Below are 24,160 nucleotides of genomic sequence, written 5' to 3'. Positions count from 1 at the left end.
ACATGAAATCATTCAAGCAGCATGTAGAAGGTGGACCAGGGCTTTAACTGAAAGAATACATGTACAGGCGATGAGTGAGGCAGAGGCAACCACATCTGAATCATTCTGACTCAGAGGGCAGGTATAAGGGATTCCCCAAAGATGGCCCTCAAAGGGCCCTCACACAGAGTGTGAAAGAAACAAGTTCAGAATTCAGCTGATTTTAGACAAGAAAAAAAACACCAGTATGATCCTCCGCTGACATCCACATCTGTCACTACACTGTTTCCAGTGAAGACACATGAAGACTTGACCCTGATCAGTGCCTCTTCCCACCGCTCATCTGTCACATCAAGCACCTTTTCCAAACTACCCTGCAAGAGAGGCACACCGGAGGATAAGGTCAGGTCATAGAAAGCCGAGATCAGACCGCATGCCTTAAGGAGAGAAAGCAGCTCAACAACAAGAGAACCCACCGCTACACAAAATTCAATTTCTTTTTCCAGGCTTTCCTCAAATCTTTGCTTCTCTGTCAGAAATAACAGAGTGCACAGAGAACTCTGACCGGGGGTCATGAGGGACCAGTGACATGTAGTCTAGTGTCTTTAATAACTTGAGTTTGGTTTCAGTTTATTACACGAAAGCTCTGACATTTGTGGTTTGATATGCTGACTGTATAAATATAAAATCTGACAGGAAGAATACATTTAAACCTCATCTATTGAGAGAATTATGCAAAGGCGATGGAGTGATGTTAACACTTTTAAGGTCACCCCATCACACAGAAAATAAAGAGCTGTTGACATGACAATGTACCCTTAATTATCCAACTGATTAAAGTGGAGTTTTAATCTCCAGCAGAATTGCCTGATTCCTGAAGGTAAAGTTTATTAAGCACACATAACATACGGAGATAACTGTCGAGCAGCGCTTCCTGGTTTTCACCCTCTGCTTTGGCCACGTGCACCGCAGCATGCTTCACAACCCGCTACGCTCAGGGAATCATAAACAGGACACTCAGGTCAGAAAAACCTAGTAAGTAAACATTTTATTGACCTAAAACATGCACATATGGCTGATAAAAAAGTATCATTGTTTGCTGAAAAGAAACAAAAGGAATGTTGAAATCGATGGAACTACAACATACATGGCCCAATATTCAAATCCCTTTTGAGTTCTTCGACTGCCATGAGAGAAAGAACACGCTCTGCTGTCAAAAACATCGGCTCGCAAACGTGGTAGTGCTTGGAATTCTGTAAATATAAATGCTTCTCCTGTTGGAAAATACTTGTCGGTTTGGATTGTGTGACTTGACCTTAACAAAGTGCATCAACAGTTCTATGTAATGTACCTGTGTTACCTGATGAGCGGTTGCTTATACTGGACACTTATACAGCAGTTATTAACATGACGGTTCAAAGGCAAGGACTAGCGTCTTTTTTCTTTACATCCAGCTCCTGCAGTGGCGCACACTGTGATGCCTTTCAGCATTTTGTCTCAAGCTTCATGGAGCCAAATGAATGCTGATGGAACTATGGTAATGAAACAGACCCACTGCATATACAATACAAAACGATTACAATATCTTGTATAAAAGATAAGTTTATACATATGTATGCACACATGCTCACATTTGATACATACTGTACAGTTTGTATGTGTGCACTGTTCTAGTCTAACACACATAAACACACACACACACACGCACATACATACAAGTGTCTATTTGGCTGCACTTTTCAGTCTTTCCTGCTGAAAAATGATATCAGTAATCTGCCTCCCGTTTGTCCAGAAGGAAGAAGGCTCGAGCTCATCTTTTCGCTCTGTGGGAAGAAAGAAGGGAGCAATTCAGACACTGTCCTCCCCGCTGCCCCGCACACGCGTTAGGTTGTCGGAGGCAAACCGCTTTTGTCGGCTGCCCTCGCCTCCTCCTTGCCGGCCGCAGAGCTTGTGCCGTTGACAGTCACCTTCCGGGCATTGGCGCCCTGTTTGGAGGCGAGAGTGTGTCGCTGAGCGTTACTGGGCACAGTGGTACCGTTGGAGCTTTGGATGGCGGGAGAGAGGTCGTGGGACGCGGTGCTGGACTGCGAGGAGGCTCGGGGCGGCTGGGCTGCGGCGGGACTGTGGACTTTGTCGCTCTGCGAGTCGCTCTCTGACGTCGGGCTGGTGTTGACGCCGTCAGAGTGGCCCTGGGCGGCGGACTGAGACGGCCTCCTGCGCTTCCGGGTGGGTTTGACCAGATACTGCAGGGGGATGGGTCCAGTCTGCACAGAGGCACACACATAATTAGGACTGTGGATAGGAGTTCACACTGGTGAAAAATGCTTTTGTCAACAAATCACATGAACAGACCAGAAGCATCACTGAATGGATCCTATAACAAGTGTCGTCTGTGCAGCCAGCGCCTCATCCACTGCATCTTACTCCGCTGTGCCACAGAGCTCCATTGTTGTGCGAAAACTACTCGCACACCAGTGAGACACACGATGACACTGGATGACCTCTTCCTCCATCACCATGAACATGGGCACTGTGGTTTACTTTGACTCACTCTCACACACACACTGTCCTTACGCTGCAAATACTCGCTAGTGCACCAAATGTGTATCAATCCACTACAGAAAATAGTCCCCAACAAATGCAGCATTTACTACAATTTTGAGTAATACTTGAGTAATACAGCTAGTTTAGGAAATTATTGAGCATGTTTAAATAAAATGAGACTGTATGGGAAGGTTGGAGACTATTTTGATTTCAGTCCTTTCGTGGGATTTTTTGACGATATAGAACAGCTACAGAGAACCAAACCTTAGTCCAAATATCACACTTGTTTCTCTCTAAGATATAACCAAGAACTAATCATTTCATAGCACTTGTAGTTTGTCCCTTTTCATAACATCAATCTCAGTGAGATCATCTTATAAAGAGGGTCATCAGCCCACCCTGTCCACCCAGGATATTCCAACGAAGCTCCAGAACAACATACTCAATAAGATGAAACTATTACTTTTTGTTGGAAGATCACAGCACTGCAGCAGCATCGTGAACTACAAACATACAGCTAAAACAAGAACAACCAAAAACAACAGGAATGAAAAACAAACTAAAAACCACTGTGGGATCCTGTAAATACGTTTCCAGCGATGTCTGCATGATGACAGACCACGCTTGTGTTTCCCCCTCTTTCCTCCTGATGACACAAGTCATGTTTCAGAGCAGCTCCCTCTGAAACCATCTCCCACGCTTCCTGGCAGCCACTGGGTTTAGCTTCCACCACCATGGCACCGTTCATGTGGGAGACTCTGGGTCGGCTTTGAGCATGTTGCTGTGTGTATGTTGCTGGACACATACGAGTAGAGACAGCCCAAACACTGACGAGCATTCACAAACTACGACAATCAAACACTGACCTGGTGAAAACCGGGGATCGTGGGACTTTAGCTACTTCTTGCATGAAAAAAAGTTGCTAACTTCAATGCACTTTAATGCTTTATAGCTGGAAATGTGTTGCTAACAACTTCAACGCCAAGCACCCGTTTATCCCCATGTTTGCAGGTATACATGAACAGCTCTTATCGGCTGTTTGTCATGTAATCCATCTAAAAACATACAGCATGCACCGGAAAGCTGTCAGCAGTGATCTGTGACGGGCCAAGAAACACTGCAAAGATGGAGAATCAGGGAGGGCAAAGTGGTTCTACTTGACCTCCTGATACCCAAACAACCACATAACCTGCACAACGTGGACCACCTCCATGACACCACAAACACCAGGTCCCCCTTAAAGCCACCTCACTTACAGCCACCATGTAGCTGCATTGCAGACCTGACAAGATTTAAAGCACTGTTACTTTTCCATTTCAAGCCAACCTGAAGACTGATCTACACCTGAGTGGAACAAAGAATAACACCATGTTAGCTACAAGACCCGCAAATACACAACAAACACAGTGAACATCACAGTCCAGGTCTGGTGAATACTTCAAGGGCACAGTAAAAAGGATGAAAAGCGTCACTCACCCGTCTCCATTCGTAGAAGTAGGCGATATCCATTAGTGTGTAGTAGTCCTTTAAGGGCTCGTCTCCGTACAACACCTCCACCTGTAACGCACAGTGAAAAACCAGTTCATGCAACGTGACCAGCAGAGAACAGCCATCTGCTCGCTCTCCGCTTTAACAGCTTTATGTTTCTGTCTTTGAAAGTTCAGATCTATCCTACTGCAACGTGTCCTAACGCTCCAGGTGATGCACTGCAGTGACCTGCCGGTATGGATTTTTACAAGGCTGATACCAGTATTTTTTGTCCTGACGCTGAAGTAAAAGGAAAGAAAAAAAAACCTCTCTATAGAAACATCTTAATGTTTTTAGCTTTCCTTGAATATTGACCCAATATTAGCAGACCTACTCCTGAAGTCCCGTCCTGCTTCCAGGCAAGCTCCGGTTTCACTGACCTCAATTGCTTTTGAAAGCCTTTCTGTGTCTATCTTGAGATAACTGGCACTGCTGCGGTGCGAGTACCTCGTCATCTGAACAAAGATGGCACTTATTTTGTCGGCATTCAAAAACATCGATTCCTGAGAGGGTTTGATCAAGGAGCGTTGTACAGAGAAGGAGAAGAAAAGCTGCAGTGACAGACAAACTGGAGTCAGTTCTGCTGGGAGGTCAACAGTCACACAATCAAACACCATCTTTAAGTGATTTCTACTACTGCCAAGGTACCGTGTATCCAATGCTGTGTTCATGTCATGTAATGACCAGTTTCCCACCTGTAAACACAGTTGCTGTTACTAATATTAGCCTCCACCCCACTGGAAGCTAATACAGCGCTACAATGTTGTTGACCCATCTGAATTTTCCAGCCGGTGTAGTTTATAATTAATCACATGTTGTAACGAATGAAACCAAGACAGGGTGAGATGAAAGTGATAGCGCTGCTCATTGCTGACTGGCTGGCAAGGACTGGGTCCTTCTACGGACACAGTGTAGCTGCTGCTTGTGTTCCAGCTATGTCACTGAAATGATGTATGTGGCCTTTGCACTGGACACACTGGTTTTGACAGTGTGTCTGTGTCTGATGCCACACTCACATCATGCTGTTTTCAGCCAGCTGGAAGTTCCCCCGCTTGGTGAAAACTACACCCACAAGTGTCAAAAAAACAGTGGCAAAGAGGCTGGCACTATGACTGGCAGCTGCACCTACATAAAAACCAATATTAACATGAAAACTGCCAGTTTACCTCATTAAAAAGGAGCTATGCAGGCTTTGCTCATATGTTAACAAGCCACTAGCTAGCAGTGGTGCTACAGATCTTGGAATGATGTGTCAACGCTCCCGAGTTACAGATGTTTTCCCGCTGACATGGCCTGAATGTAAAATATTCATAGCACACATTTTGACAGGTAATAGCAAGAAAAGCACAGGTGGAATGAATAAAATAATTAGACTGACCTGCTGCTGTGAATGCTGCCTCACTGGGATGCTTAATGGAACAGGCCATCTTTAATGGGGTTAGCAAAACCTGTTCTTTTCCTGCTGTGACCTATCAAAATCTCTTCTTCTGAAACTGTTCACCTCCACTTATGTAAAGCTTTCTGACCAGCATGTCAGCCAACAGCTGTCTGTTTACACATCCAATAGGTACGGAGCAACATTAGCATTCATTTGGAGTCGTTAGAGTGTTTTTCTCTCTACCAACTGCTCTTTCGCTGCTGAACGCTGCTCTACGCTCAGCACGCCGTGGCTGAGCTTGTCCTCTGTTGGATGCTGGGCAGGTAGCAGACGCTGCTTTTATCAAAGCTTTTCTTCCACTACAAAGAGCTGCCTGCTGCAGCTGAAAACAAGGCTGCTGACAGCAGTTTTAAAAGTGAAGCAAAACAGTGAAGTTACAGGCTATAAAACCAAAACCAACACACTGAAAGATGCTAAAATACTGTGAGTTTGGTGAGAACTCTCTGTGGGTTCCTCAGTACGAGCACAGTCATTTGATCCAGTGTTGACAGAAAGAAGCAGAGCAGCTTTTATGAGTTTGCAGTTTTTCGGGTGATGCACGTCAGTTTGGGAACAGATGATTTGGACTCTTTGGAGCTCTTTTGGTTATCGTGTTGCACTAACTGCATGTAACCCGACACGACCCACCCACCGCTGTGATTATGTTACTGCAGAGTTAAAAGTCCTTTTACGCAAAGGATTTATATTATTGTGTCTACACCCTGAAGTATGCTACACAATCAATACGGCAAGAGTGTCTAATTACCCGATAGTTGTTGGGAATATCCATCTTGCTTCTGAGGAACTTTGCTAAGTGCATGACGGACATGGCTGCTGGGCACTGCAGGAAGCGTTTACCGTTGGCCTGAGAACAAAGAAAGGAGCAGAGAGGGGATCCATAACTCCAGAGTGGAGACCAGAACACCACATTAAACATCAAGAGTGCAGGATTCAACTGCTGCTTCACTCAACTTTGCCGTTTCTCTAAAATCAGGCTTTACCTTGTCTCCTTCCATCTCCGAGCACTGCCTCTCATTATTTCTGCACACAAATATGAGAGACAAAGAGAATGTGTTGAACAAGAGTGAACAATTCTTTCCACGTTCAGAGGGACAGACCGCAGGTGTGAGTGGAGCCATGTCGAGTGTCACACTGCTCTCGTTCTCTCTCTTATTTCTGTTAAACACGGGCCTCACTTGCATATCTGACTAACTCTCCTCTACTGCTCGCCTTCTGCGTGATCAGATCATTGCGTTTCATGGCTTTTACACCTGTCTCAGCAGCGACTTTCCACTAACCGACCCAACATGAACAATTCTCCCTGCTTTTTTTTTTTTTTTTTGGAAAAATGAGAAATGAGTGACTCACTTGTTCCTCTCATAGAACTGTATGGACAGACTGATGATTTCGTCCTCTGCTATGTTAAACGTCTCCACCACTTCCCCTGGTTCCAGCACACGATTCTCGGCATAGAAGTCCCGCCTCCGCTTCATCTCATCTGAAGAAGTGTCCATTTGTGAGGAAATTCATCAGAAAATGGGAAACTGTGACAAAGCTTGATTAATCTGTTGCTCCACATCCTCGTGAATGGCGGCCTTACCTTTGAATAACCCCGGAACAAGCTTATAAACAATGTCTTGTAGAGTTTTGTCAGCTCTGGAAAAGAAGAAGAACACGTTTTACGTTGATAACATGGTGCTCATTGCAGTCAGGAGCGTTTAAAGCACCATCACTGACCTGATGCTGAGCTGCGGACATGTCTTGTGAACCTGGACGTCACATCGAGGGCAGAACTTATTTGTCTCCAGGAAGGCAACAATGCAGGTTTTACAAACTGTTCAGAGAGAAAGGACACGGACAGATGCTGAACCGATCACCAACAGTGTTAACGTGTAGGTCATGCAACACTCGTGATTCAGTGCAGTGCAACAACACAGTGCTTTTGTTACATTCTGACTGAAGTCTCACAACAGTCCATCAGACGCATCATCAGCCTCCACACAGAGCTGAGTTAACGCCTAATGCACAGTGTCAACAAACATGGAAATACTGCATCATTATCACCGCATTACATGATTATCACAGATGCTCCCCGAAGTCAACCACCTCCAGGCCTGCTTTGAAAAACGAACATTAAGGTGGGGTCACTCAACATCATGCTCATCCTTACAAACACATGAGCGGGAGCTCTGCTTCAAAATGCATGCAAGTGGAAGCTCTGTGCTCCAGCCACAGTGCGGTCAGCGGAGACTCTGTGCATGCATGTCAGCCAACGCTTCCCTGTGAGGAACTTACAGGAGTGCAGGCACTCTACGATGGTTGTTGCATCAATTAAGTACCCAGCGCACAGTGGACATGTGAGGTGTGGATTCAGATCTGTGATTTTAATCCGGTTGGGCTGCATTTTATCCATCTGGACAGATCTGCAGAGGAAACAACAAGAACAGGAGAGCTTCTGGTTACACAGTGGAGCACAGGAGCTGATCTGAACGTGCATAATGCTTGCTGAGGCTCTTGCTTCTTTCTCGTATGGTCAGTGAGTGGCTGCCACAGTGCTCCCTCACACAATGTCTACAGCTCGTCCTTGGGACAGCAGCTTGTGAAACCACAACAAAGAGAGCCGATGGCCCACAGAAGCACCTGGAATGACACGCTGTAGCGATAAAGAACGTGTGGAGAGCAGGAGCCGTGCAGCTAAATGCAGCCTGAGTGCTGGTACACAGCAGCCGACTATTGAATCGCCCCTGTGTGGCCTCATCTTGTGCATCAGCTCTGCTGCTCGACCAGCGGAGCAACAAAGAGCGTTTGCGTTCGCCCAGAGCTCCGGCGGACGAGCGGCCACCACGACCGAACACATCCCGAGAAAACACCAACACTGAGGGGGGGTGCAGAGCCATACAAAATCACACTGGTACACAAAGCAGCCATCTTAAATTCACTGACAGGGCTGTATCAGGAGGCGAACAAGAGAGACTCAAAATGTGACACCGTGCACTTTGTGTGCGCCTCAGCTAACAGCGCGGCGATGAGCCCGTGAAAGAGCGATCACCGATGCTTCGGTCCTACCTGATTAGACATAAAAGTTTCCCTCTCCTCCCAACGAGGATCCAGGTAAATTATTTGGACTTGGACAGAATTTGCAGCAGCGCCAGAAAATGGCTTTTTTCAGCACCGTCAGAGGACTGCCCATTTTGGATCACGTGATATTATTTTGTCGCCTCGTTCTCGGGGCATGCAGGGTATCCTCTGCAGGCCTGACCGCTTCGCACACACTGCTTTCTGCTGCACGGCCCGACGCCTCTCTGGCTTTTTTTTTTTTTTTTTTTTTTTTAAGAATCTCACCTGTTTATTCATTCATTTCGCAGGTGAAGTTGCACAGCAGAGGGATCCGACACGCCCTCTGCTCGGCTGACTGATGGGGATCATTTGGTCTGCATCACCCACAGTCAGAGGCCCTGCAGGCCTCATGTCCCGGGGCCCGGGCCGAGGGGTGGCCCACACACTGTGTGGGAGTTCATTTGAAAACTTGCAAGACTTGTTCCGTTGTCATTTTAATTATTTTTTAAAAACAGTAAAGTCAATATATTATTTTTATATTAGGATATATGGAGTGATATAAGGAATAATAGATGAAGCAACAAGTCAAAGGAAATAGAGAAATGAAACATAGCAGGATAAAATTATTTACTTGGACAAAAAACGTTTTGCATCGATGAATACCTGTGGAAAACATTACAAATGTCTGATCAGATACATTATCTTCAGTAGACTAGGCCTAAATGAAGTGCTGAAGTATTCTTAATACTATCAAGTGAATTACAAGTTCAACGATTTTTATTTGTCTCATATATTCAATTAGTGTTTACTAATATGAATCTGAGATTAGAAAGCTCCTTTTCCATATAACCCTGCAAACAGCACAAATTTACAGACAGATGGGAGAACAAAAATAAATATGACAACAGTAGAATGGAAACAGGACAGGACAAAGACAGAAGAGCAGGGCAGAGGGACAAAAGGATGAGTAAATGAAAACACTGACAATCACTCAAAAGTGGAACTGGACTGTAAACCGATGAAGAGTCAGAGTTCCTTGAGGAACCAGGCAGAGCTCATCAAAACTTACCCCTGAGCCCTGTGAGGGCCCGAGGACAGCTCACAGGAATGAACACTGATACTGCAGCCTTCACCGACTCGACCTTCCTGTCTGTGAGCTGCTGTATGTAAACATGCTGTATATGAATAAAGCTTTCTGTGAAGACAACAGAAATGTGAGTGAGTGGAGATACAGTGCACAGGGGGGTAAAGGTGATTTAGAATTTCTTTGAATTTCTTGGTTAGGAAATATTAAGAAAAAATATTTTAATTAATGAGAAAGAAACATTAAGTCCAATCTGATCTTGGATGGCGCAAACTTGAACACAAGGTCTCCTGAAACAAAAAACCTATTACAACTACATTCTTACAGCTTGTGCATCTTGTAGTGTAATAACATTTAATAATGTTTTTAAAGGGTTACTCCAGTAATTTGTTAATTCCATAAAGCCTGGAGGACTCACAAGAGACAGATTTTTTTTAAAAGAGAAATGTTCAAACTTAAAGCAACAACAGGCAAGATATTTTAATATTTATTCCTTAAAATGGGTTCAGCTGCAGAAACACTGGATCCTACATTTCCCACAATGCAGTTCAATAGCATCTGTTCATGACACTCACCCTGTCAAGTCAACACTCTTGTCTGTCAAACTCCATGTCCTGTTTGTTATGCAGGATAACCCTGATGACATCAGCAGGGTTATTTTGTCAGACTGGACACAGAAGACATTATCCAGCTGCAGAGCTAACTGTAACGAGTAAAATGAGTTTTATGTATGAAATAGGTGGTGAGGCACCTACCACCTAAAGTTGGTATTTTGACTGAATTTCATCATATCTGTTTGACATACAAACAGTGGTGGAACCACTAACAGTGAACTCCCAGTTTAAACATTTCCAGTGTTTCCTCCCGTTGTACTCTCATTTAGAATCACATGAGAGGGTTTGTAACTAACAATGCTGTCTTTTCTAAGAACCTGAGTGGCAGCAGCTGGGTGAGTTTTAGCTTGTCATAACATCATCATATATAAGCATTTAAAATTGGAGTAATTCTGCAGAATACTGCAATGAATGCAGTGTGTGAGTGATATGTCCAGCATGGCCTCACAGCGCTGTCAGAGCAGAGCCTGTGGGTCCATGTGGATCCTGTAACTCCCTGAAACATTCTCAGTTTGGATTTTTAACCTGAATGAGGACATGCCTGATTGAAATTAGAATAATGTCACACATTTATTTCTGATTTACTGGGTTATGAATCTGTGCCATGCATAGTTGTCTTTAAAACTCACACCTCACCTGTCAACCTTGGGTCAACCCATGAGTCTTTTTTTGTAGCTGATGCAGAGTCTGACAGGTCACAAATTTAGGTGCAACAGCTGTTATAACCAGGACCAGCCATTCCATTTATTTGGACATTTTAGGAACCTACAAAATCTATTTATAAAAATAAGGGGGGGAAAAAACAACTTGGTGTTATTTACAGGCATCTTTAAGGGTTTTTAGAGTCCATATACTTAAAGACAATATTTGCTGTGCAGAAATGTGTTCCTGGTGGTGTGTACAAAGCTTTCAAACAGTATTGACTCCTTCATGTTGGTAAATATCCTACAGTTAAGCGAATAAATAAAATCAGAAAAATCCAACTAGTTAAAAATATAACACAGGAGTACATTGGACGGATTTGGCCTCCGTATTTCATTCATCAACCTTGCTTACAACCCATCAACCCTCCTTGTCCTGTGGGTAAGGTGTGGGAACCCCTGTAGTTCGGCCGGCGGCCTGCTGGGGGCGCTGTTGACTGTGAAGTGCAACGCAGACGCCATCTTGAGGAGACCCCGAACGCAGCGCTCGCTGGTGGTGATAGACAACAATCTCAGGCGCATCATGATGGGATTACTCACGAACAAGTAGAACCGCTTCATATCAGAGTTGGCCTGCAGGCGGTAAAGGGAAAGCAGAGGAGCTGTCCGGCGAGTGTTCACCGCTCCGGGGGTTTTTTCTAAAGAGAGGGGCTGCGCTGTAGCCTGATGGCCGGCTAGCTGCTCTTTGGACTCCGCGGCCTGCTCGGGAGGAGGAAGGGTGGTGACGGCGCAAAATGCTCTACCGCTGACTCCCAACAAGACAGTTATCCTTCCCAGAGACTCGCTGCGAGTTGGACGACGAGCACGATGCACTTATAGATTTTTTTTTAACTGCTCTTAACTTTCCGATTTTCTTGTTGTGTGTGGAGGCTCTGAACGACAGTGAGTGCCGTCTTGCGTCCCCTGAATTCCCAGCCTGAGACATGTCATCCAACTGCACCAGCGCAGCGCCTGTCAGCGCTAGCAAAACCAAGACGAAAAAGAAGCATTTTATAGGACAGAAAGTGAAATTATTCCGCGCAAGTGAGCCCATTCTCAGCGTTTTAATGTGGGGTGTCAACCATACGGTAAGGATATGTGAACTGTGTCGTTGTTGCTAGTGAGCGGCTTGTTTATGCTGCTGTTTTGATTTAGCTAGTCCGCTAGCTTGTTAGCCAGCTGCCCTCATCTGTCAAGACAGCTTTGATGCTTTAAGTCGGCCATGGAATTAGTCTATTTCATGGAAATTCGCCAAGTATTAGTATTAGTTTGCTCGGACAGAACTCTGCTGGCTGACTCTTCGCTGAGCTTGCCGCTTTCATGCACTTTGTAGTGAACTGCTGCTGCCTTGTTAGCTAGCCGCGGCTTGACGTGCCTGGCGCGTGCGTTTTGCAGGGATGTAAAGTGAATCGGTTAAGCTCTCTGCAGTTGTGGAGTAATGATCACAAAATGAGCATGTCCGCGGCAGGTTGTGCATTTTCACTTAAGACACAGCGTTAACAGTCTGCCATCATAAATCATGGATGGTGGAGTGTTTCGGAGCCAAGTCGTGAGCTGCGGCTGTAGTGCAGGCATGGAGTGGGAGGGGTGTGACAGGCAGCCGGAGCAGCAGGTTACACAGATTTTCAGCCCCACAGCTGCAGACAGCAGCCTGCCTATTGTTTGAATAAACCTGCTCAGAGCGTGTTTGTGCAGCTCCAGTGCTCCTTGCCTGCATCCGATTGCTGCAGGTTGTTCCATCACACCATTTCCCTATAAATAGAGCAGAAAAATATATCACATTCACTTTTGGCCGAGCCTGGCCATGGCTATGAAAAGCACAGCGAAGGGCAGATTCGACACCAGTGATGGGTGGAATGGGTTTGCACCAGCACTTTGGTCATGCCTAATGTGCAACGGTAACTGCTTGTCTGACATTCACTCTTGCACAGTTTTGATTGGTGGTCGAAGAGGAGCCTCTCAGGTGTGACAGAGAAGTCTGTCAGAGCCGGAGCTTTTTGATTTGCTCTGAATGGAAGAACACCTGTGATCTGCAGTGTGGGTTCATTGCCACAGTCAGGTGAAATGTGCTTTCGGGTCCTTTACTTTTGGTTCCCTCGTGTCAGTTAAAGCACACCACTGTCCCATCAGCACTGCTGTGATCAAATGACAAACTGACTCATCTGCCAAACATGAATTTAGTGAGTGATTGGTTGTAACTCAAACGTTGTTAACTGCCAAAACTGCTGATAGTGACAGCAGTCCCAGCGGATGTGACACTTTGACAGTGGAAATGTGTTTGTGTGTCAGTATCAAACCCCTCCGATTTCTGCAAGACATAACATCAGAACCATAAACACTAGCTATCCTGTTAAAAGAAATGACACAGCGGATGAAACGCATACAGCCAAGGAATTAAGGAGGCAGCTAATGATATGGTTATCACTGCAGCATCTCCAGTATTCAGTGGGTGAACTTTGGCAGTGGGTGTGTGGGTGCAGCACACAGGCCTGGTGATTTGAGGTGTGGGTGGGAAGCTGATTCAAGACATCAAACAGACTTCTCATCAAAGTCCCCGTCTTCCAGTCAGAAGTTGGATGCATTTTTTAATAGTGCCCTGGCTGTGATGCAGGAGGACTTAACTTCCACACAGTGTCAGTCGGTGTTTAGATGACGTACTGCACCACCTGTTAGATGCGGTTAATCCCTCAGATTTTTTTTAAATGCCATGTCAGCAAATAATTGCCCACTCGGGTCTATCAGCCCATCAGGTTAAAGGAGGGTTTGTACTTCACGGCACTGCTCTGTCAGTGAGCCCATTCAGCAGCATTCATTAACACTTACACAGGTCTGCCATTTATAACAGGCCTGCCCGGCCAGTGGGAAGCTACCTGACTTCCTTTTTGCAAACTTTATTCAAGAGTTCGACTCCTAATGTAGACACAACAGCTGTATTTTTGTTGTATATGTCTTTTACAAATATCTTCTATGGCCTATGGCTATTAGTAAGATTGGTTGTTGTTTATATTGTGAATCTGGAAGTAACAGGTTGGGTTCAGATGATCAGTCAGTTCAGGTTCAGTCAGACAGGCTGCTTATGAACGTACAAACATAACCTCAGCATATTCTCTTCGTATTGACATACATCATCAGGAGTTTGAGCTGACTTTCAAAGTGAGAAGAAGCTACATTAAAATAAGCAAAAAGCACTGTCAGGACTGCGTACTTCCCCTTTGCTGCCCCTTTTAGTTTATCTGTCGGTTACTCTTCACAGTTCCTTAAAGGCTGTTCGTGGTATCGCTTCAATCTTTCCCCTCAGTTTCTCTTGTATGGTTGTTTACTTGATAATCTACGAAGAGGTTTTCCTGAAGTCCGTCACTGTGAGCTTTTGCTCTGGATTTGTGTCAACAGATAAGATCAGAGTCGGGGGGCTTAGCAGCAGTAGCAAGAAAAGCTGTCAGCCTGTTCTTTGGTGCCAGAGTTAATGATCAGTGCTGGTAAACACTGGCCGAGATTTGGCAGAATGTGTTTGGGTTGTTTGTGAACACTGAGGTGTGTTACAGCTGTCCTGTTAATTAACATGTGCAGTGCTTGAGGGCAAAGGGAGATGCATATGCATATTTCTCTCTGTCTTATCCTCATATGATGTTTAAAGCTTATCTTGATTTGTTTCAGTGGAGCTGCACAACAGTAGAGCACTTTGTGTAGGAGTCTGTTTCAAGCATAATTTCAGACTGTGCCCTCAGTGAAACTGTGAAAGTCAATATTGCTACTTGTGTTTCTTATAAATAGTTACTGTTGCTGTTAGCCTGTTGTTGTGTATAGCAGCTATTTCCTGTTTTCTTTCAGCTCTTGTGTGATCTGTCTCTCTTTCTCACTTGTCTCCTTCAGGTTAACGAGTTAAGTAACGTGCCTGTACCAGTAATGCTGATGCCAGATGACTTTAAAGCCTACAGTAAGATCAAAGTGGACAACCACCTATTTAACAAGTAGGTACATCACAGCTTATGCACTGTCAGCGCAGTCTGCTAAAGGCACAATCTGTAATCCACGTGTAATCAAAATCGTCAGTGGTCAACCCTCCTCTTTGCTCCAATGCTCGTCAGCTGTAAATGTGAATATATTTGTAATTTATGCGGCCAAAAAAAATGTAGATTGTGCCTTTAACCACACACATCTCATCACAGTACAGACGCAGACTTTCTCTGAATGGCCTAATGTGGGCTGTATTCAGCATGAATGTCAGCATGCATAATGTGACAGTGGAGACATCACTGCAGGGTCAGGTCGCATTCATACACAGGTTGTTGTCAAAGCTCGGCTGAGTACTTAACCGAACAACTTTGCAATACAAGTCATCCTCATGGCAAAGTAGCAGTGCAAGACTGAGGCAGTGTGGTGTTTTATTATGCCTCCGCTCCGGCCACAGCTGCAACCAGAGGCATAATGTTTTCAGTTTGTCCCTCCGTCTGTACGGGCATCCGTACATTTGTCCCATTCTGGTGAATGAGATATCTCAGGACACCTGCAGGGAACTTCATTACATGTGGTACAAATGTCCACTTGGACTCAAGGATGAACTCATTAGATTTTGATCATCGATGGTCAAAAGGTTCTATAATGAAACAAAATAATGTTTTTTTTGCCATAACTCAAGAAATACACAAATATACAAAATTTATATTATCATAAAAATTTCACACAAATGTCTCATAGGATAAATGATGAAGTGATGACATTTTGTATCCAAAAGGTCAGTTTCACTGTGACTTTTATTTATTTATTCTTCATTTTTCAGTCATTATTCAGCACCATAACTCAGGATCAGAAGGGGAGATTGTGGCCATATTTCACATTCGGTTGGATACTGCATTGGTGACAACAACTTTTGTCCCTGTATGCAGGAGTGGACAAAATAAGTTGAACACTAAATAAACAGAACTTTGACTCTGAATTAGTGTACTGTATCTGTGCTTGCTGTCATGATTTAGGAGACTCTTCTCGTGCACGTACTTGATAATCTCTCCACAACCCATAATCTTCAGTGCTGGTGGTTTGGTCTTTTTGCTGCTTGTTCACAGTGGCCAAAAGTCTTGTGATGCTTAGAGAACTTGCATACTAATAAGTGTTTTTTACCAGAGGCAAACCAACCAACAATAACAGCAACCCAAATCTGTTGCCTCTAACAAAGTGCAATAAGAGCTGAAATGCAGAATAGCAAGCAGTACAGCCACATTGGTGCAGGACTAGTATGACCTGGGGCCCTCTAGTGATTTATTCCAAGTTGTAAAGTTGAAATTCCACCTCAAATTCTCCACTATATTTCACCAAACACAGAGGTCATGTCATAATATTATTCCTGTGTGAATCGGCGTATCTGTGATTTAGGGTCTTTTTTTAAATGTGTTTTCTGTTGTCAGACAACTGAACAAGTGTGAAATTTGATCGCGGCTCTTAACATGCTGAAAATCAGTCAACGGCTGTGCTGTAAGATCGGTTTAAAATGAGTGATGACAGAGAAGGTTGGGAACAAAAGGTTGTCACACAGCCACAAAGCATGTGATCTAAATGAGCTGCAAATGCGTATATATGCAAAACAACTCTAAACTATATTAATATTGTGGCTGTTGAAGAACAGACGCTCTGCTTCTGCAATGTTAACGTTACACAGAGCCTTGACTGATAATGTCAGTAAACTTGGGAAAAATACAGACTTTGCTTATTCTGTGTGAATGAGCTGCACGAAACACAGACAAGAGGTCCCATCGCGATACTACTCCCATGCAAATAGGGTTCTTGGGTGCTTTCACACCTGTAGTTTGTTTATTTTGGTAAACTTGTTGATTGTCCTGCATCATCAGTGCATCATCACGACCCACGAGGGGAGATCAGATTCTGTTGACTCACAGAAGTTTATGCATAACCAATTATAAACTGCAAATCTGGGATCTTTTAATGGATTTAATGAACTGACAGAGCACACGACGCAGGATACACACACAGCAGGTTTAACAGCTTTTGACTGAAAAATCAGAGAAAAAATCTGCGCTGACTTGCATGTGTGTTACCATCGTTACCGTATGATTTGCATAAATATGTACATGGCTTGTACACGTCAATTATAAAATTGCTTCCTGAGTACATTTCCCAGATCAGCAGATGGATTTATTAGTAGTTTAGCTTTTGAAGTCTTGCTAAAGTCACACGTCTGCTATCATAAAATCCTGTGGTGGGTTCGTTTGCCTCAAACAAACCGCCTGACTGCAGATGGAGACACGCCTTTCCTAGCTGTCTTTCTTTGGTTGCTTGGTCAGCACCAGAGTTTGGTCGATTTGCTTTCACATTGATTGGCCTGTTGGCACATTGATTGTCTCCAAAAAATCGTACTGACTGGGAAAATGGACCTGAGTTCATCAAAACCAAACCGCACAGCTTGAGAGCACTCTGAGTGATTTTGGATGCAGTTCAGTTTTCTTTGTATTGACATTTTAGCTCAGTTAGTTTCTGTAAGTTTTCTGTTGCTGGTATTCTTTATTCTACGTCCATTCATCTCTTTGCATTCCTTTATTAGAACAAAATATTGTATTCTACCTGCCAATAGGAATATGGGATGTCAAAATGAACTGCACATGCACCTTCCATAAAGTGTGTGTTTATTGAAATTTGTACACATTTATCTGTAGGAGGGAATGAATTCTATGGCAATGTCTTTGCTCCCATTTTGAAACTCGGTTTGTTTGCGATCGTGGATTTAAAATCTGCAGTTCAAAACATTTGTCTCCCCCTTTTGGCTGTAAGACTAATTACACAAACATTGTTGACGCGCTTATGGCACCATTGGCTCCGCCCTGCTCCGAGTTGCTGTAGCCCACTTGTTGCTTTTGGTTGCTCTCCCCTTCAGCTCTGACCTCTGACAAGCTAAACTCTGCTGGCTGACATAAAACACATCAGTACTGCGTCAGCGTGGAAGTGTCACCACAGACAGCAGATTAAAAAACTGGTATACTGTGAAATACGGCAAGGACGTGAATGGAACAGACGGTCATTGATACGGAAAATTCCTGCACTCCAGCTTTAAATGATGCGTTTGTTTAAAAGCCTGATGTTGGCGTTTGCTTTGCTATTTGCCGTACTTAAAAATGTTCTCATCCAGCAAAGCGGCAGCATCTGAAGTTGCATTCACAAACATGTGCATTCAGAAAAGGAGTTCCAAGCTGTAAATGTCGACTCTGAGTTGTGTTGTTGTCTGTGCAGATCCACACGCTCGCAGAAATACAACCAACAATCAGCAGACAGACTTCAACATCAGTCAGTCTTCGTCCTCACATTCAGTAATGAGCCTCTGAGCTCCTGTTTGTTGTGCTGACTGTGTGGAACTGTGTCTCTTTCTTGCAGAGAAAACCTGCCTAGTCGCTTTAAGTTCAAAGAGTACTGTCCCATGGTGTTCAGGAACCTGAGGGAGAGGTTCTGCATCGACGACCAGGACTACCAGGTGAGTCACGCCTGCAGACAACACACAGACTAACTCTGATTGATAGAGTGAACGTTGTTTTTAGGTAGAACACATGTAAGACTGAATGTGGATGTCTCGCCCCCAGAACTCTCTGACGAGGAGCGCCCCGCTCAACAGCGACTCCCAGGGTCGCTTCGGCAACCGCTTCCTGTCCAGCTACGACCACCGCTTTGTAATCAAAACCGTGTCCAGCGAGGACATCGCTGAGATGCACAACATCCTGAAGAAATATCACCAGGTAGAACCACCACGCGGCACATCCAGACACAGACAGAAACCTGAGTGTTGTGAACTCAGCGCTTTGATACGTGGAACGTGTAAAACATTCTTTTGAATCTGAAGTATGTGAGTGACGCAGCACTGTGGAAAGGATGACTGTGGAGCGCTGCCGTATCCAGTTTGAATCACTTTCATGCTGTATATTTGATTCCTCACTCCCACTCTTCCTGTTCCACGCTCTGCTCTCCTCCCCTCATTGTGTCCAGTTTATTGTGGAGTGTCATGGAAACACGCTGCTCCCTCAGTTCCTGGGCATGTACAGGCTAACGGTGGACGGGGTGGAGACGTACATGGTGGTGACCCGGAATGTATTCAGCCATCGCCTCACTGTACACCGCAAATATGACCTGAAGGTAGGACATGTCTGCGTGCTACGCCAACATGTATCGATAAACCACGCACACACATCTGAAACCAGACAGACAGACCAGAGTCACACATGAGAAGTTGTGCATCATCAATCAAGAATAAAACATGAACTGTCATTCATCCAATCAGCCGAGTCTGTTTCCAGGTGTTGCTGCTGCCTATGTGAAAAACGACTGTATAAATCCTGTGCATGTACTATATTCTGCATGTACTACTGTAATGTCTGGGTCGTACCTGAAGATAAATGGAGTGAATTTTCATTTCACTCTCTAGTGTGATTCACATCAGTGAATTTAGTGAAAAGAATTTGGACTTTGTGCTGAATATTGTGCTTCATCGTGTCCTTTGTAGCGTAAGCTGCTTCTCCTGCCAAGTATTCTCTGGAGAAAGCAATCTCACCTTTCCAGTATTGACAGTTTTAAAAAAAAAACACTGCGAGTTAAAGCCTCTGATGTGTCTTGAGCTGCTTTCAATTGGTTCTATTTTTATTCTTATTGTGCCTCATTTTTAGGGTTCTACGGTCTCAAGGGAAGCCAGCGACAAGGAAAAGGTACGTTTTATTTCAGTGCAGTGACGGCTGCTGCTGTGATGGGACGAAAATAAACGCCCTTAGCTCACCCCAGAGCCAAACCTGTCAAATGACAGCTAAAATAAGTAGTTATAAGTAAGCAGATGTATTCTCGCAGTACCTCATGCTGGCCTCATGCTGCCAGTGTGTACATGCGCTGTAGACTGACAGGAGACAGTCATTCACTCTGAGCTGTGGGAATAGGACTTTCTCTGTCTATTGCTTTTGAATTATCTCTGTTTGTCATAATATGACGTTCATGACTTGTGAATTGGAACACTTTATCAGTAGCATCTAGCCTCTATTCATGCCCAAATCCCTACAGTTGATGATGAATGTGTGGCCCTGTGACCTCATTATCCCGTTAAACCCAGAAAACTGCCAATTCTGCTCCTGTCTGACACCTCCTTTCCCTCCCCTCAGGCGAAAGAACTCCCCACTTTTAAAGACAACGACTTCCTGAATGAAGGCCAGAAGCTACAGATAGGAGATGACAACAAGAAGTACTTTCTGGAGAAGTTAAAACGGGATGTAGAGGTAAGAAACGTGTTTTTTCTCAGCTGGTCTGCTGAAGAATTGATCAGTTTCAGAGGAGATTTTGACCCTGTGCTGTGGTAGAGCTTTCCAAAGCACAATGAACTAACCTGGATGAGCAACTCAGAGTCAGTCTGACGTGTTAAAACTCACCATCTTTTCATTGCTTTGACACAACTTAGATTTGAAGCAATGTGAATCATGCTATTTTTTTTTAGAATCATTTGATTAGTTTGGCCAGGGTTGGGTATCAAACCTCAGTACTTTATTGGTGCCAAACAAAGTACTGAAATGTGCCAGGAGCGGCGAGTACTGAAAAACACCAAGAGCTGGGATTGTTTTGTTCTTTGTAGTTTGTTGTTTAAATTCTAATCTTATATTAACTAGATTAATTTTAGGCTATTTCATGGCTAGTACCAGAGGTCAGGTATTGTAAAGGTACAAGTGACATTTGTCTTTCAGTGAAATCACATTGAGATTTTACTCCAGTACACAGTTCTGTTGTCCGACATCCACACTTGTAGCTCTGTTTTTAATGTACAGTGGGATTATCAAAGCTTTTTCACTGCTGGAGCCAGTGTGGATGAAACGCAAAATAAGGTCATGGGTCAGAAAATGAGCTGAAAAATACTTTGATGCTCCGGAGTGGCAAATTTGAGTCATCACTTTCTGGGTTTGTCACTACGAGCCAGCCCTTTCCCATCACACATAAGCATTTGATCCATTGTAAGTATTAAAGTATTAATTGGTGCAGCTTTAAGGGCTCATCACGGCCATGGAGTTCAAAGTGACAGTCTGTTTATTTACAAGACTTCTATGAGTTTAATTCTGACTGAATCATGACCGAGAAGCCCAGATGTGACAGCGAGGCCTTGCGTTGAGTTTCTCTGTGTGTTCTATGTGTCTGTCAGTTCTTGGCCACCCTGAAGATCATGGACTACAGTCTCCTGGTGGGCATCCATGATGTGGAGCGGGCGGAGCAGGAGGAGATGGACGTGGAGGGCGTGGGAGAGGAGGAGGAGTACGAGAACGACGGGATGGGCGGAGGCGTGCTCACCGGCTCCTTCGGCACGCCTCCCGACAGCCCCGGAAACCCTCTCAACTGTGGAGGATTCTTTGGCCCCGGGGAGTTCGACCCCTCTGTGGACGTTTACGCAATCAAGAGCCACGACAGTGAGGGTCATCTTTGACATCCATCAGACTTACTGTAGCTTTAAGAGGAGCGGTAGAGCTCATCACATGACTGCTAGCATCATCTAGATTTTTAAGTGCTTAAGTTGTTGTTGTGTTCAGTTTTATGTTGACCTTAAATTCCAGGCAAGCAGAATCAAACTTAACTATGTTTATGAGTCAGGCTAAGAGCAGAGCAGTCAAGGCTGCAGTCCTCATACAAATTAAAGCCTTGTGATGTATTGATCTTGTGCCAGGTGCTGTGAAGAAGGAGGTATACTTCATGGCTATCATCGACATCCTCACGCACTATGATGCTAAGAAAAAAGCTGCACATGCTGCCAAAACTGTGAAACACGGGGTGAGTGTCGAGACTACATCACAGTCCATCTGTCTGTGGCTCAGGGCGGATGACTAAGAAGCCCCACAATGGTCAATATTAGAGTAGACATTATGAAACAAGTAAACACATGAATACATAATGTCAAATATATTTTCTTAAAGTACATAATGAAATCATTTAATAAGTTATTATAATAGTATGCTAAGATCAATCTTTTCATCAGACTTCATGAATTCAAAATTCCCTTTTTCATGAGTCTGCCACTTTTGATGACAGTGGGAGTTTCTACCAGCGTCAGCCAATCACAGGTGCCCTCAGCCTCCCAGCAGGTTTAACAACTGTCAGCAAGCGAGCTAGATCAGTTAGCTACAACAGACACACGGTTGTTTTTTCTCTGAGGAACATCTTTAGAGTCACAATGCTGCAGAGGTGACTGCATTCACGAGCAAAGTGCTGCTGCTAACACTGGCTCTTCACTTCTGACTCAGTAATAAATCACTTCCCAGCCAAACTCAGCTAGGCAGCTGTCGAGTAAGGCCGCATGTTCTTTAGAGAAACTAGTTCTTACGTTGTGTTTATTTACAGCAGCAGCCTGTGGTTTGTTGATTCAGAAGAATGTTAGCTTTGTCAGATGCTTTAGCTACGGAATTTAGCGTGCTAAATTTTGGTTGATGAAACAGTGGGAGCATGTGATTGGCTGAATGGTGAGAAAAAAAATGACATTTGGAACATTTACACAACGAAGTAAAAATGAATAACATGTGATGATCATGTTTTGGTAGTTATTAAATGAGTTCACTACTGATGTTTTACTTTACTAATATTAATTTCATAATGTCTTCGTTCTGTATTTATTATTGAACACTGGTCAGATACCATGGTGTTGTGTTTTTCCTGAAACAGTCAACTGTAGTCGATTGTCACAAAGTGAATAGTTACTTGACTCACTGATTTTCTCTCTCATTGTAAACTGAATATCTCTGGCTTTCAGGCTGCTGGTGTTACAAAACAAGAAAGGAAACTGGTTCATTACATTTCTCTCTATTGTCTGACTCTTTGAAGATGTAACAAACAAATGTTTAATCATAAAAATAATCACCGGAGTAATCATTCATGAAAACAAGTTAGTTGCAGGCATGGGGTCTTCAGCTGTGTGTCAGGTCCTAAAGTCCATGGAAGCGCATTAAACTCCATGTACCATTAAATACAATGGAGATCAAAGTGATGGCATTCTTGTATTGCACACGTGTCGCTCCATCTAACTATTTTTCTGCCTTTTGTTTGTTTGCTCCTCAGGCGGGGGCCGAAATTTCGACGGTGAACCCGGAGCAGTACTCCAAACGATTCTACGAGTTCATGTCCAACATCTTATCATAGACTCATCTCCCGGTCCAGCCCGTCACTTCCTGTCAGAGATCTGTCAAATGCCACGCACTTATTTCTCTTCTACCCCACCTCAGTATAGGTCAGCCCCCCCCCCCCCCCCCTTCTCCTCTCTCCCCCCGCCTCATAAAACTACCAGCATCCTCCCACAGCCAGGACCAGCCTGGCAGGAAGAATGCGCCGAGCCTGTTACACTGTCCCACACAATCGCACACGCCGCCGCCGCCGCCGCCTCCCTGGCTCCATCATCCAAAGCAAGGAAATCTCATGAAACCCTTCACTGAATTCAGAATGACATCCCGATAATCTCCCTGTTCTTTTTTTAAAAATTTTCTGCCTCCCAGTCCTCCTCAGCCACCTTGTTACTCCTCACGCCAGCACGGAAACTGTCTCACTAATGCCTTGAACGAGTGTGTCAGCTTCAGCAATTAACAGTCCGTTAGTACAGTCTCTTCGGTTTCTGTTCATGTCGTTGTTGTTCTTATGATTTCTATTAGACACAAACACAAACACACACGCACACACACACACACAGATGTAAACAACTTGCACAGATGCTGAATGGTCAGATTGCATGACAAAGTCTTTGACAGTCACCATCCGGCTTCTCTCTCAGTAACAACAGAAAAGCAAAACCTACTGCTGACGAATTGGAACGACAGGGGATAAACACATTAATATATATTGATGTATTAAGTAAATGAATGCAATATCAAAAATGCATGGCTGATGTGTACATGAGACTCCACCAGTAAGTTGAAACATCAAACCACTGAACTTCGCATCTGAGTGTTACAACGAAAAAGACAAAAAAAAGAGGAAAAAAAAAAAAACCTTGGTGTTTGAATGTTACGTTGCCATATTGTTTTTGAATCTTTTTGGAATTTTAACCGTGAGCTTGGTGGAGATTGGTCTAAGAAAAAAAAAATTGACATAAAAAGGGGAATTCTGCAGCAAATACTTGTTTTATTACCATAAGGATCATTTTTATATCTTGTTTACATTAATGTAGCAATTTTGTGTTTGTATACAGTATTGTTTTGTTACCAACAGACATTAGAAAAAAAGGTTACTTGAAAATGATTCATTGCATATTAAAGGGAGTTTTATCTTGTTTTTG

The 24,160-nt window shown here is 44.0% G+C and overlaps 2 protein-coding genes across 2 annotated transcripts; one reads left to right on the top strand and one right to left on the bottom strand.

Annotated features, from left to right (window-relative positions):
- Positions 1-1,001: 1,001 nt before the first annotated feature.
- Positions 1,002-8,671, bottom strand: LOC143319053 (polycomb complex protein BMI-1-B-like). Its single transcript, XM_076727622.1, has 9 exons — positions 8,534-8,671; positions 7,763-7,890; positions 7,205-7,301; positions 7,068-7,123; positions 6,836-6,965; positions 6,469-6,508; positions 6,234-6,332; positions 4,000-4,080; positions 1,002-2,243 (listed from the first exon to the last, which is right to left on the bottom strand). Exons 2-9 carry the CDS (start codon positions 7,878-7,880, stop codon positions 1,863-1,865), a joined length of 1,002 nt encoding a protein of 333 aa, XP_076583737.1. The 5' UTR covers positions 7,881-7,890; positions 8,534-8,671; the 3' UTR covers positions 1,002-1,862.
- A 2,684-nt stretch (positions 8,672-11,355) lies between these two features.
- LOC143319052 (phosphatidylinositol 5-phosphate 4-kinase type-2 beta-like) lies at positions 11,356-24,155 on the top strand. Its single transcript, XM_076727621.1, has 10 exons — positions 11,356-11,990; positions 14,773-14,870; positions 18,277-18,373; positions 18,480-18,632; positions 18,880-19,026; positions 19,554-19,592; positions 20,034-20,147; positions 21,056-21,317; positions 21,572-21,675; positions 22,954-24,155. Exons 1-10 carry the CDS (start codon positions 11,847-11,849, stop codon positions 23,032-23,034), a joined length of 1,239 nt encoding a protein of 412 aa, XP_076583736.1. The 5' UTR covers positions 11,356-11,846; the 3' UTR covers positions 23,035-24,155.
- The last annotated feature ends 5 nt before the right edge of the window (positions 24,156-24,160 follow it).

The sequence above is a fragment of the Chaetodon auriga genome, chromosome 4 (genome assembly GCF_051107435.1).
Source record: "Chaetodon auriga isolate fChaAug3 chromosome 4, fChaAug3.hap1, whole genome shotgun sequence".
NCBI classification, from domain to species: Eukaryota; Metazoa; Chordata; class Actinopteri; order Chaetodontiformes; family Chaetodontidae; genus Chaetodon; species Chaetodon auriga.
Note: the sequence above shows the minus strand (reverse complement) of the source record. Positions and strands in the feature narration are given on the sequence as shown.

Excerpts from the sequence above, each read along its gene's own strand:
- LOC143319053 (XM_076727622.1), bottom strand. The coding sequence starts at position 7,880 with ATGGATAAAATGCAGCCCAACCGGATTAAAATCACAGATCTGAATCCA. Across the intron at positions 6,509-6,835 it reads CAGTTCTATGAGAGGAACAA|AAATAATGAGAGGCAGTGCT; the intron begins GTGAGTCACTCA and ends ATTTGTGTGCAG. Across the intron at positions 4,081-6,233 it reads ATATTCCCAACAACTATCGG|GTGGAGGTGTTGTACGGAGA; the intron begins GTAATTAGACAC and ends TGTGCGTTACAG.
- LOC143319052 (XM_076727621.1), top strand. The coding sequence starts at position 11,847 with ATGTCATCCAACTGCACCAGCGCAGCGCCTGTCAGCGCTAGCAAAACC. Across the intron at positions 19,027-19,553 it reads ACCGCAAATATGACCTGAAG|GGTTCTACGGTCTCAAGGGA; the intron begins GTAGGACATGTC and ends CCTCATTTTTAG. Across the intron at positions 21,676-22,953 it reads CCAAAACTGTGAAACACGGG|GCGGGGGCCGAAATTTCGAC; the intron begins GTGAGTGTCGAG and ends TTTGCTCCTCAG.